Source organism: Thalassophryne amazonica, chromosome 19 (genome assembly GCF_902500255.1).
Source record: "Thalassophryne amazonica chromosome 19, fThaAma1.1, whole genome shotgun sequence".
Lineage (NCBI taxonomy): Eukaryota > Metazoa > Chordata > Actinopteri > Batrachoidiformes > Batrachoididae > Thalassophryne > Thalassophryne amazonica.
In genome coordinates, this window is record NC_047121.1 from 13,714,580 (window position 1) to 13,728,314 (window position 13,735).

General features: G+C 40.0%; 1 protein-coding gene across 1 annotated transcript; it reads right to left on the minus strand.

Annotated features, from left to right (window-relative positions):
- Positions 1 to 2,245: 2,245 nt before the first annotated feature.
- Positions 2,246 to 13,438, minus strand: emx1 (empty spiracles homeobox 1). The gene is made up of 3 exons (XM_034195484.1): positions 13,056 to 13,438; positions 10,509 to 10,693; positions 2,246 to 2,458 (listed from the first exon to the last, which is right to left on the minus strand). Exons 1-3 carry the CDS (start codon positions 13,399 to 13,401, stop codon positions 2,291 to 2,293), a joined length of 699 nt encoding a protein of 232 aa, XP_034051375.1. The 5' UTR covers positions 13,402 to 13,438; the 3' UTR covers positions 2,246 to 2,290.
- Between the last annotated feature and the right edge of the window lie 297 nt (positions 13,439 to 13,735).

The window sequence follows — 13,735 nt, forward strand, 5'->3', positions numbered from 1 at the left end:
TTACACCTTTGACACAGTTGTGCAGATTGTTTGAGATCCAGTGATACTAGTAATATGGTTCTGTGTGGCCTCGATGTGATCACTTCTGTCCACAACTAAACCACTTTAGCACAAAAGACTTCCACCATGTTTAATCCCTATGAGCACCAAATTGTTTGAATTAAATATTTATAACATTTTTGACCTTTCAGGGTCATCCATGGTTTAAAGTTATGTGGCCAATTGAAAAGTGATATGTGACTTCATATTGATATTTAATAGTCATCACTGGTGTATCTTCCTTGATTCTGCAGCACTGATCCAGATCTTTTGACCCTGGCTTGTGACCTTGACTTGAAGACATTTTTTTTTCTTTTTTTTTTCTTAAAATCACATCACTTTGTTTTTGTCTGGTCCTCAATCATTCCAACCACTTTCAGGACTTGGGACTTTGGCGAGGGCAGTCGCATCTCCTCTCTCCTCTTGTCTGTGTTTTTCTACCTCTGCTCCAACCTTCAAAAGTCCCAACGTCACCAGACAGAATTCTTCAAACAATCTCAGCCTGTGTTAACTTTTGAACTCAGCGCAAGTTGGAAAGCATCCCGGAGCAAATATCTGCCTTGCAAAGGAAGATGTTGGAGACCAGGGAATATTCATAAATTGGATTTCGAAGGTTAGAGGAGCCGCAAATGGAATTTCTGTATCTCTCTGCCTAACCCAAAACATGGCAGCCTTTATCAGTTACCGAAGGTCAAATCACCCCGCTTGTTTTCCTCCAGAAGGATTTCAACGGCCTTATCTGCCCTCCCTGACAGCCTGCTGTTGTCAAGGCAACTCGAGACTTCATGCACACTTGGACAGAGACTGATACGCCCCCCCCCCTTGTGTTTCTGATCCCCCCCCAGGCCTATGCTCTGCCACTCCGGGAGGCCGCATGGCACAGGCTGCTACGCCTCCAACCACCCCACCCCCGCCTCCAAGCTCGGCTGCGCAGGAGAGACCCTGCTGCGGCCTACACTCATTTTGCCTCAATTCAGATGATGGACTGCTTCAAAGTTTAGCGCACATAAACAACATCAAATGTGTATGTGTTGTTTTAATTCTGATGTGTGCCATTATTACATTCAACTAGTAATAATTGTGGATTAATTGTTGTATTTTGTCTGAGGTAATTGGGTGTGAAGATTAATTGCCCTTTTAGGGATCAGTAAAGTTGTTTGCACTTGAACTTTGAACTCTCAGTCCAAATAGGCTCAGGAATCTTCCAGATATCTTCCTGTTTATGATTATCATGTTCATACACTAACAGGCAGATTAATATGACCAGGAACTGTATATTGTGCATGCATGTAACTATTCGTACCACTTTCTTTTCACTCAAAATGCACTCTGAAACAGCAGCTTTCATCAAGTCAGGAGTGTGCAAAGTTCAGGTAGAAGCTATATTATGCTGCTTCTAGCAAGAGCACATACTTGATCTCAGATGGCCACTAGTCTCGACGTCTGTACCCCACAGCATGTGCACCATGTGCAAGCAGTCCCTCGCTGTTTCTGTGAGTGGGCCTCAGAAAGCGAGCTGAACTCCAGGTTTGGCCTTTCATGATACGTGTCATGAAAGTCAAATGTTCCACTTCAAGTCCTAAATTTTGCTTGAATCATGGACACCTCTGCATGCACAGACATGTGGATGCTCAAGGTGTACCTCAACCCCTAATATTTAACTGAAAAGTAGATAAAACTCTGCGCAGCACAAACCTCATCCACCACCTGCAATGACTGGCATAATGCAAGCAAATAAATTAACCTTCATGTTGCACAACTCCCCTGGTAAGTTAACCAGATGACGCGAGCAGTCTTTCCACTGAGGAGACATTTAAATGAACATTATACACAGGTGGTGGCGTGAAGTGTTGATGACCTCAGCAGGTGGTAAAAACACATTTAATGAAAGGACTAGCCTCTGTCAAATCCAAGCATAATATATGACATATATACAGTTTTTTTTATTTATTTTTTAAAAAACAAAAACACTATGTTAGGTGATGACTTTGAATGAACGTTGTGTCTCTTCGTCTTTAGTTGTGACACACAAACATGTTCGGACACTTGTAGACATTCATAATGGATGCAGCTACCATTAAATACATGTATTACTGTTTCTGACTACTGATGAAGAGGAGCACATATTTAGTCCTTGTGTTGTCCTCTGTTCCATCCAAGTATATTTTTAATAATATTACATAATAAATATTGTTGGTTCTCTGATGCATCAGAAGGTATGTGGGACAGAGGGTCAGGTACTGGACTGGTTTTAGTCCTCTGAGGTCACGTCAATGTCCTCGGAGCTGGTCTGCTTGGTGGCAATACGCCATCTGTTGATGTGGTGGTTGCCCTTCTTCTTCTGCTGGCTGTCAGGTCCCTCCTCCTCCAGCTTCTGTCTCTTGTACTTGGTCCTCCTGTTCTGGAACCAAACTTTCACCTGGACAGAAGAAGCAATGATGTTTTAATTGGCTGCAGTCTCAATTCAGATTAATTCAGCTTTGAAATCAGAAGTGTTTCATATGACATTGCCAATATGGCAATCCAGGATCCTTTCCAGGAAATAGAAGCTCAAAAGGCTGATTATGGCCAATTAGGAGCTTGGGCAGTCCCGGGGGCGGTATCTGTTTAAGCTAACCTAGGCTTGTTTCCCAGGAGTGATGCCCTGTGTTGACATAATGCAGGTGCTCTCGGTGGCTGCATCCTTATAACATATCACAGACACCAATGGTGGTGCAGGGCTGCTGATGTTGGTAGATGAATGTTGACGGTAGTACTCCAGGTCAAACTGAAGTGTAAGGTGTATTTATCTTTGGACTGACTCTGGGGAATGTTCCAGCGACTACAGGGAAAGATCTGCTGGTTGCATGAAAAATCCTGCTGGCAGTTGGGAAAGAAAGTAACCCAAGATTCTTTCAAAGGCATGGAAAACCAAAAGCTCAATCATGAGCTTGGGTAGTGTCTGTGGTGACATCTGTTTAGCTAACCTAAGTTATTTCCCAGTAGCTATGCTCCTTGTCAACTTAGCAGAGGTGTCCTGTGTGCCTGCATCCTTGTAAGACATCAGGGACTGAAGTTGTTGGGTGAGCTGATATAATACTTGTTTGGGTCCCATTGTACTGCAATGTGTAGTTGAAGATTGTAAAGTAGTATAAGTCACATTGCTGCTTTTGTTGCTACTGCTTTAAGCCAGTAAGAAGAAAATCCTATATGGGCCCTGAGGCCCATTGGTGCCTGTGCTTATCTCCAGATTCTGTTGCGTGAAGCGGATGAGAGACTGTGACTCCCCCTGTACGAGACACGAGTCCGAAGTAGGTTACTTCCCCATTCAAGGCTGGAACCCATTTAGAGCTGGATGGACTGGGACAATGCACATTAAGTATCTTGCCCAAGGACACAGGCATCTTGAGCAGGATTATGTATAAAGAAGCTAAATTATGTATTTATAACACAAACACTGTTACCAAGCAGAAGCTAATGACCTAATTATTTTATTAATGAGCCACCTGATATGAGGCCCAAAATGTGAGTAAACTGCTTCTTCTCTCCACTGAACAGATGAGAATATTTGAGATAGATGTGCCGTGTAATTAGACATTTGAAAATGTTGTGCATTATTTATTTATGAGGCAAACACCTCATCAGTGGTCAGAAGCTCACATGCTAAATAATATTGTATGATGCACATAGAACTTGAGGAAACCGATGATCATAGGTGAGGTAAATGTCTAATGTAATTAAATGTTTGAAAACTTCGGTGCATCATTTATTTTTATATAGTGCCTGAATGGGTCCTTGTCATTTGATTGGTGGTTTGTATGTCACGTGATATTAATAATTCGTATCCTTTGCCATTGTGTTCCATTTACCATGCAATTTTGGTTCTATACATTCTGTGCTATTGCATGCCGCGACCACAGCGAGCGGCGATGGTGCTTAGCTTAAAAACAAACATGGCAGGGTTTGTTTTGTTGATGGTGCTTATTGTAACACAAAAACAAATCCAGTACACCGTAAACTGAAGGCTTTCGCAGTATTCGCTGGGATGTCTCTACCTGAAGTACAAGTGCTGTTGGATTAAGAGCTCAACAAATTTCTGTCGCGATTTTTCGCTGGACTGAGGAAAGCAGATGGCAGTCTGTGCACAAAGAAGACAATACACGGCATCAGGTATGAACTACATCGTCAGGATTGCTAGGCATTATATAAAACAAATTATGAATGTTTTTTTTCATTCCTGCAATGAAAAGAATATTTCATTTGATGACAGATGGAATATTTCATCTTTCACCTCATGAAATATTCTTACCATTGCACTCATAAACATTCAATATTTGTATATTAATGCATACACTTACCTTAGGGGCCCCTTCACACATACTGTCGATTTGCGAATAAAGTGCACATGAAGCAGGAATCGTGTGCAAAACATGTAAAATCATAGCTGCCTCTTACACCTGTTGCTACAACTATTTGTGCACACCAGCGGCTGAAACTGCGCTGTGCGAGCCCATCAAACCCTCTTGCGGCAGGTGTCGGCCAAATTCCACCTAACATGCACGAACGTCTAACACCGCTGATTTGGCACTTAGAAAATGTGTGGCCATTCGTACTATTAACACAACAACAGTCAGCAAACAGTCACTGTTGAGTTGGCAGTGTAATTTGTCTAAGTGCCGCACGACGGTGAAGTTGCCAAGTGCACATGTGGCGATTTGCACAGTTTATAGCTGCACATGAAGGTATTTTTTAGCAAAATTACAAAGAATAAAGTTACGTGCTCCTCATTAAAGATCAATAGAAAAGAGCGTTCAGGAGCAGGACATCGGAGTGGCCGGTTTGCCTCAAAAATATTGGCCAATGAGCGATCCAGTAGAGCTCAGTGTATGAATCACAGTCCCTCATTCAGTACACAGGAGCAGCTTGTCACACATATAGACAAGGCCATCTTGTGGCAATAGATAACAATGCAGTTTTTTTAAATATGTCATTTTGGAGTATAGGTTGCAGGACCGCCCAAACTAGAAAAAAAATAAATAAATGTGACATGTAAATCCAGACAATAGGGTAATATGCCAAGGGTGCTCAGTTTTCATTAGGGAATATGGAGTATAAGTACTGGAATATGACATTCTTTTTTTTTTTCTTTTTTTTTTGGCATTTTGTACATTGTGGGCAAGTTGACAGACCCCCAGCATTCCTGGTCATGCATCAATGAAAAGCACAGTCAGGCATTAGGACTGACATTCTGGCTTCAGTCTCCCACATTGGGTTTGAACCCAACACCTTCTAATAATGCAAAGGTAACAGGTTTTGGTGCATGACCTACTATTGCACATCATCACATGCACCACCACACAGAACTGTTTGGGCCCTGATTGGGGACCACCCAGGTTAAGCCTACAGTCTTATTGGCCCAAAATCAGCCTCTATCTACAGCAACCAGACCATATGTGGGCATTCCCTTAGCTTTGTCGAATCACTCTGGTTCTCAGCAACAAGAGACCTGCACATTGATTCATACTCAGAAAAGCACAACTTATTGCCACAATGGATCAGCAGATGCTTCTCAACAATGCAGTTCACACACCTCATCTGGGTCTCTCTATATACACTCAACAAAAATATAAATGCAACACTTTTGGTTTTGCTCCCATTTTGTATGAGATGAACTCAAAGATCTAAAACTTTTTCCACATACACAATATCACCATTTCCCTCAAATATTGTTCACAAACCAGTCTAAATCTGTGATAGTGAGCACTTCTCCTTTGCTGAGATAATCCATCCCACCTCACAGGTGTGCCATATCAAGATGCTGATTAGACACCATGATTAGTGCACAGGTGTGCCTTAGACTGCCCACAATAAAAGGCCACTCTGAAAGGTGCAGTTTTGTTTTATTGGGGGGGGGATACCAGTCAGTATCTGGTGTGACCACCATTTGCCTCATGCAGTGCAACACATCTCCTTCGCATCATCCGTGAAGAGAACACCTCTCCAACGTGCCAAACGGCAGCGAATGTGAGCATTTGCCCACTCAAGTCGGTTACGACGACGAACTGGAGTCAGGTCGAGACCCCGATGAGGACGACGAGCATGCAGATGAGCTTCCCTGAGACAGTTTCTGACAGTTTGTGCAGAAATTCTTTGGTTATGCAAACCGATTGTTTCAGCGGCTGGTCTCAGACGATCTTGGAGGTGAACATGCTGGATGTGGAGGTCCTGGGCTGGTGTGGTTACACGTGGTCTGCGGTTGTGAGGCTGGTTGGATGTACTGCCAAATTCTCTGAAACGCCTTTGGAGATGCCTTATGGTAGAGAAATGAACATTCAATACACGAGCAACAGCTCTGGTTGACATTCCTGCTGTCAGCATGCCAATTGCACGCTCCCTCAAATCTTGCGACATCTGTGGCATTGTGCTGTGTGATAAAACTGCACCTTTCAGAGTGGCCTTTTATTGTGGGCAGTCTAAGGCACACCTGTGCACTAATCATGGTGTCTAATCAGCATCTTGATATGGCACACCTGTGAGGTGGGATGGATTATCTCAGCAAAGGAGAAGTGCTCACTATCACAGATTTAGACTGGTTTGTGAACAATATTTGAGGGAAATGGTGATATTGTGTATGTGGAAAAAGTTTTAGATCTTTGAGTTCATCTCAAACAAAATGGGAGCAAAACCAAAAGTGTTGCGTTTATATTTTTGTTGAGTATAATTGCTCATTTGTCATAAAGTCATTCCAGGTGTACCTGATTCTCTCAAATACATCCAGGCTTTATTTTAGCTCAGTAGTTTGTGTCCAGTTCTCACAAACAGGAAGCACTGTGGCCTTAAAGACTTGGACCGACACCCTCATACAAATATATTGGCACTGTAAAGCACCTCTGTCCAGTGACATCAGATGCTATAAACTCTTCACAGATGTTTTTTGAGGTTACAGACTGAGCTCCCAGAGACAAATGAATCTCTCAACAAATTTGACACTTTGTCCACATAGAGACACAATAATGATGACCGAGCCCTGGAAGTCAATAAAAACTTGGGTATCAGTTACACATCACCGCTGTGGCAGTGATGATTAGTTGAGTTTTAGTTGAACTTTAAAAAGGACTGTGTGTCATGTGGGATGTCTTATCCTTCTTATGTCTTATTACTTATTATATTATATATACCTTTTTCTTGAGCTGCTTGGGTGGGTAGGGAGAGTTCCCATGGGATAACAAAAAGCCTTTAAACCTACCATCCCTGGTTCTCAAGACCAGGCACCTAAGTGGCTCTACTCTACTCTTTTCTCCTCTCCTATTTTACTCTTCCTTTTTAGATATTTAGATATACCTTTGTATACTGGCATAGTTCCACCTTAGAATTGGAATATAATATATAAGATACACCTTACTGAATTTTCATGTCATAGAATCCAATCGACGTTGAGCTTGTTTGACCTTTACTTTGGAGACCAAGCATTCAGAACTGTCAAAGCTGTAACCTTTTATTCATCCTATTGGCTCAACCAATAATTTGCATCACTTTTTACCAAAATTGGGGCAACGTTAACTTTTGACCCCTGTACAAAGTGGAACTGACCTTTGTCACCATTCTTGCTGTTTTTACCCCATAACTTCATAACATTCAGTCATAGATTGTCCAAATTATACCTTTTTGGAATCGTTATGATCAAGTGAATAATGTGACATAGTTTTCAATATGATTAGAGCATCTTTTAATTTTAACCCCTGTGTAATTCTTCAATTGACCCCAACCTGGCTGCCTATTGAAAATTCAGGTGGCTAATTGGTGTATTTGCTGTATTTGTGCCGAATTTGATGCTTGTATCAAATTCTGCACAAGTTAACAGTTATCTGCTGCACTATAGTTTAGATTCTTGGCTCTCCTGGGAAGATAATATGGGTTTTAAGATAATAACAATATCAGGGTTTCCTGTGTACTGAAGTTCATGTTTTTGATGTTTTGTGTCAACACTGAGCTATTCCATTTTCTCTGTTATTTTCTCATGGTTCAAGTTCGTCATCATCCAGCCACATCTGTAAATTCAACCAATCAGCTTCCTTCCATGACCACCACAATAACACAGTCTTAAGATTGGGAAGGGTCACACGTCATCCCAACAAAAAGCCATTGCATCATTTAAGTATGCATAATTCTTAATTTCTGTGTCAGCCAAATATGATGCTGACAGACTGTTTCTGTGGTGTACATTTGCCTTTGGCCAACACCCATTTCATGCAAGCACAGAACAGAGTCAGAATCAGAACACACAAGACCTCACAGTAAGAATCGAGCAGAATATGGTTATCCCATCAAAATTAATTTGTGCAAAACCTCCACCTGCAACAGTGCCATCAAAGGTCATCCACTATCCTGTCAGCAGTCATATATATATATATATATATATATATATATATATATATATATATATATATATATATATATATCTGTATTACACCTCTGAAAATGGTATCACCCTGTACACTTAACAGCTGCCTGAGCCACCTTCAGCAACAACTGCAAGTTGTCCTTACATCAGTGTGGTGGAATTTTGGCCTTTTTTATTGCAGTACTGCTTTAGTTGTGTCACACTGAGTGATCTGTTCAGGATCCTGCCACCACATCCCAGTGGATGCAGCCTTCATGTTCTTATACTAAGAATAGTATTCAACTCATGTTCCAATAAATTCCTCATAGTGGTACAAACCTGCTGTCCTTCATTGTCCTTCATTATTTTGGGACTTCCTGGAGGAGCCATCACTGTACTCTTGGAGAAATTTTGGGAGGTCAGACTTTCTCTCTTTTTTTTTTTTGAGTGGGTCCCTGTTTGTTTAAATGTTGTGGTTCTCACTGTAGTTCTTTGGAGTCCCAGACCCTTAGAAATGGCTTTGTCACTCTCGATAAACTGATGTATTTCAATCTCCTTCATCTATTCTGGAATTTCTTTTGACATTTGGCATATGTGTTGAAAGGAGAGACCTTTCAGGCAACTGCACACTGCTGAGTTAGTTCTATTTAACTGATGACTGTTATTTTTAATTTGTATATTGTTATGTTTTTAAATCTACTTATTGCTGCATTGTATTTATTATTTAATTGGATATGTGTCTCCTCCATCGTGAATCTAATTATGAATTCAGTTTATTAGATTTGTGGATTTAACATCTAAGGAGGGTCAATGCTTTCTCAAACAACATGACCTGGCACTGGGTAACGTACACTGTAATTACTTTTAAAAAAGTGTTCTGTATTGAGTCAGGCTGGTTTTGTTTTGTGTTCAATTTTGTTTGAATATTTGAAAGAATTTAGTGTAAATGGTAAATGGACTGCATTTATATAGCGCTTTTCCATCTGCATCAGACACTCAAAGCGCTTTACAATTATGCCTCACATTCACCTCGATGTCAGGGCTCACTACACAACGGGAGCAATAGGGGATTAAAGGCCTTGCCCAAGGGCCCTTAGTGATTTTCCAGTCAGATGGGGATTTGAACCCATGATCTTCTGGACTCAACCCCAACACCTTAACCACTAGACCATCACCTCCCCTTACTGTACAATATAAAAAAATATAAAAGTGCTTTTTTACTTAATTCTATTATTATTATTATTATTATTGCTTTTGGCTGCCCTGATTGTTTAAGGGGTGTCTGGAGACCTTGGAGCCACATGACCTCAGTACCAGTGGTACCAATACAATTTCGGAACCCCTATGATCTCTGTAGCACATGTATTAACATCATATGTTTTGGTCCGTATCTTCATTAATTTGTCCCATCGTGCTATTTTGTTAAATGTGTTCTTCACTTAATTCTCTTCAAGAATCATATATTGAATTTTATCGACAGCACACCGAAAAGTTAAATAGTCCTGAAAATAGTGAATGTTACCATGTAGACAGCATGAACGCTACACTGACTACAGGAATTATGTGAGGAACACATAAAAAGAAAATTAACAGGATGGGACAAATATTAATGAAGATATGGACCAAAACATATGACGTTAACACGTGGTACTGAGATCGTAGGGGTTCCGAGATCATCTCCCGAGGTTGCGTGATTCTGAGGTCTCTAGAAATCGTTCAGGGCATCCACAGTGGAAGTAGTGAAGATCTGCCCTGGGATTTGGAATAGGGTTTACACAGGATACTGTTTCTGACGCAGCTCCAGTTTTACATGGAGAAACTCACAGACGGTCGACCAGCTGAGTACTAATCAGGATCTTGTGCTGCTGCAGCACTGAGACCTGACAGGAACAGGTGTGATCAGAGATGTGTGGTGTCTGCGTATTATTATCATCATCATCATCATGTGGCCCTGCAATACACTGGCATCCTGTCCAGGGTGTAACCCGCCTCACGCCCTCTGACCACTGGAACAGGATCCGGCCCCCCATTTCCCTTAATTGGAGTAAGCAGGTATAGAGGATGGATGGATCATTATTAATATTATAATTCCTGAATGAAATGCCATTACCTGTGTTTCAGATAAACTTAGGCTGTTTGCGAGCTGTTTCCTCTCGGCTCCGACAACATAGTGATTCTTCTCAAAAGCTCTTTCCAGACGGAGGAGCTGAGAAGGAGAAAAGGCAGTCCGGATGCGTTTGGGTTTTCTTGCGAACGGACCGTGGAGGAGAAGGCTGTCCTGTGAAACATCGTTCCCTGAAAACACAAACACAGTCAAATGAGACCAGCTTTCAACAACCTACGTAATAACGAGAACAATAACGAAGAAAATAACAATAATTATAACAATTATGATCAAAAATACAAATTGCAATTGTTACTATAATAAATAATTATATCAACATGATAGTAATAATTAAGAAAACAACAGTAATTATAACAATTATAAAAAATACTAATTTCAATTGTTATTACTATAATAAATTATTAAATCAACATGATAGTAATAATGAAGAACATAACAGTAATTAGCAGTAATAATGAACGTTGAATCACTGCTCAATTCACAGAAGCTGCTACCCTCAGGTACCTCACTGACCACATTCTACTGTCCACTGTATTTATATATTTCTATTTTATATTCTTACTGTTATGATCGCTCTTGTGCATAACAAAGACTGTTCTTACTGTTTTTTTTATTTATTTATTTTATTATATTTTTATTTTTACTCTGTTGTCTGTGATTGAATTCTCAATAAGTCTGTGTATGCATTGCATAATTATTTACAAATAATCTTGACTTGATAATATTGATAATAACATTAACAATATTACCAATTATTATTATTCATAGTACTAGGAGTAGCAGTGGTATTATTATTTTTTTGTTCTTATACTCATAACTGTTAGAATAACAAATTGCCAATAACAATAATAATTGTAACAATTATTATTAATATTATTACTAATACAAATAATTGTTAATATTCATAGTAATAACGATAAAAACAGTTACAATTATTATTGTTAGTAGTATTAATAATAATAACGATAATGAGAACAGAAGAATTTTATTTCAGTCTCACTAATAATATTTGTTTTCATTCTTAGTGCTGTTTTGCATCTTATAGAACTTTTATTTCGGGGGGGAGAAAAATCTACATATTACAAAGCTAGTAGCTAGATTAGTATTATTATTGTTGTGATTTGTTAATGTTGTTTTGTGATTATGGTTAATAATAAAATGACTATTATTATTATTATAACATAAGTACTAATAACAATAATAATTGTAACAAATAGTAGTTGTGCTAGTAGCAGCAGTAATTTTAACAACAATAATAATCATAACAACAATAACGACTGCATTTCAATTAAGTTTTTTCCATCTTGCACAAATGATACTCGTTCTTATTCTCAGTAATTTCGCATCACATAGAACTTTTACTTTGAAAAAAATATGAAGTATTTTCTTTTGAAATTATTTTAGCGTTCATGCAAAAGAATGAAGTTAATTCAAATGTAAAAGGATAAAGATGGTGCTGCTGTGTTCTGTGCGCCTGATTTCTTTTGCATGTGTGCGTAAACCGGGTTCCAGCGGCGGAGAAAAGACATAATAAACCATTATTTAATAAATATACATATATAAAAAAAACAGCTGTAGAAGGATAATAACACATATATAATTTCTGTATTATTTCTAATAGACTGAGCATTTCTTTGAGAGCGCGTTTTTAATCTGTACAATGTAAAGGATGAAAATATTCCAGTGGAGATATGAGGCCGAGTTTTATCCATCCTGACGTCATTGCGCGCGTGATAATTTCATTAAATGTCCAAGTCTTTTGAATGTGCTTCAGTGGAAATTAATTCTGCCTTATTAATTTATTTTTTCAGGTTTGAGAGAAACGCTATTAAAGATCATTCCTGCCGTGTGATATGATTCATTTTTTTAATGTTTTTGATGTATCAACTAAGGTATTAATGTAAACTATTTTTATTTAATAGTGTTGAATAGTTCAGAATAAAACATGTATTGTTTTACAACTCGTTGAGTGGATCATTTTGAAGGGGAACATGCGCTTGGAGTTTATCCAGAGGTGATGAAGCCTGCAGGTTGCCTTCAAATCCTCTCCTTCCGTTCGGCTCCGCATTTTGCTCAAATTTGTTCGCTGGGTGACAAATCTGAATGCTTAATGACTTTAAACGAACGTGTCGCCGGGGGCCACTGTTACTCATTTAAAATGAACATCTTATCTTCTCCTGGCTGTGGTTTGACGGTCGATTTCTCATTTCAATTTGGAAAAAGAATGAATGTAGTTTTTGTTTATTTATTTATTTATTCACGTCATTTCATGTCATTTTTGTGCGTACATGTTTAAAGTTTAATCTCCGTCGTGGTTGTTTCAAAACGATTAAAACGAGATTTAAAAAAAAAATCTGAAAGCTGCTTTATTTCTTTTTTTTTTAACTGATATTTTATTTTATTTTGAATTCTGCAGCATTTCTTCACATGCGTGATGTTTGCGCACATTTTGCGCTAATCATTTGCGCACACACACCTCTGTAAATATTCAACTGGACGAACTGGTCCGAAACTCTTTATTTATTTTTTTACCTTGAAATCTGTGTCCGAAAAACCTGTTCCGTAGGACCCACGGGTAGAAGTTGAGCGGGTCTCGGTGCTGCGTCCCGAAGAAGTGAGGATGCTGCAGGTGGGAGCCGCCGAACTGAGGACCCACGGTCAGGGACGGGTGGGTCACCGTCTCTGGGAACACCAGGTCCGGACTGTGGTACAGTGACCGGGCCGGCTGGTTCTGGTACGTGTTCACTAAAACGTCTGTGGTCGGGTTGGAGTAAGGTAAAGCCGTCGGCCGGAGCGGATCCTCCGCGGGCAGAGGGGTTTCTTTGGCCACGAGGGACTCTATGGTGAAACAGCGCTTTCCTGCGGACGAAAACATCATTTTGAGGAAAAACTCGACGAAACAGATATTGGAAAATGTCGCTGTGTGGTTGTCCGTGCTGCTGTCCGCGTCTTTACAGGTACATGACGCTCGTCCGGCAGCGCCGCGGAGCGCTGATCCGTGCACGCTGTGCGTGTGCGCACTCTGGAGGATCCCGGTGCGCAAAAGCACCACCAACCTTCCACGTACGCGCACGATCTGACGCTGCAGACAAAAAAAAAGAAAAAAGCCGATTGGACGAGAGCACCTGCTCATTTTGCGTAAGTACCTGCTGCCTGACAGGAGACCGCGCGTTTTTTTTTTTTTGTTGTTTTTTTTTTACTTACAGGCTTCG

Excerpts from the sequence above, each read along its gene's own strand:
- emx1 (XM_034195484.1), bottom strand. The coding sequence starts at position 13,401 with ATGATGTTTTCGTCCGCAGGAAAGCGCTGTTTCACCATAGAGTCCCTC. Across the intron at positions 10,694-13,055 it reads TTTCGGACACAGATTTCAAG|GGAACGATGTTTCACAGGAC; the intron begins GTAAAAAAATAA and ends TTGTGTTTTCAG. Across the intron at positions 2,459-10,508 it reads TAAGTTTATCTGAAACACAG|GTGAAAGTTTGGTTCCAGAA; the intron begins GTAATGGCATTT and ends TCTTCTGTCCAG.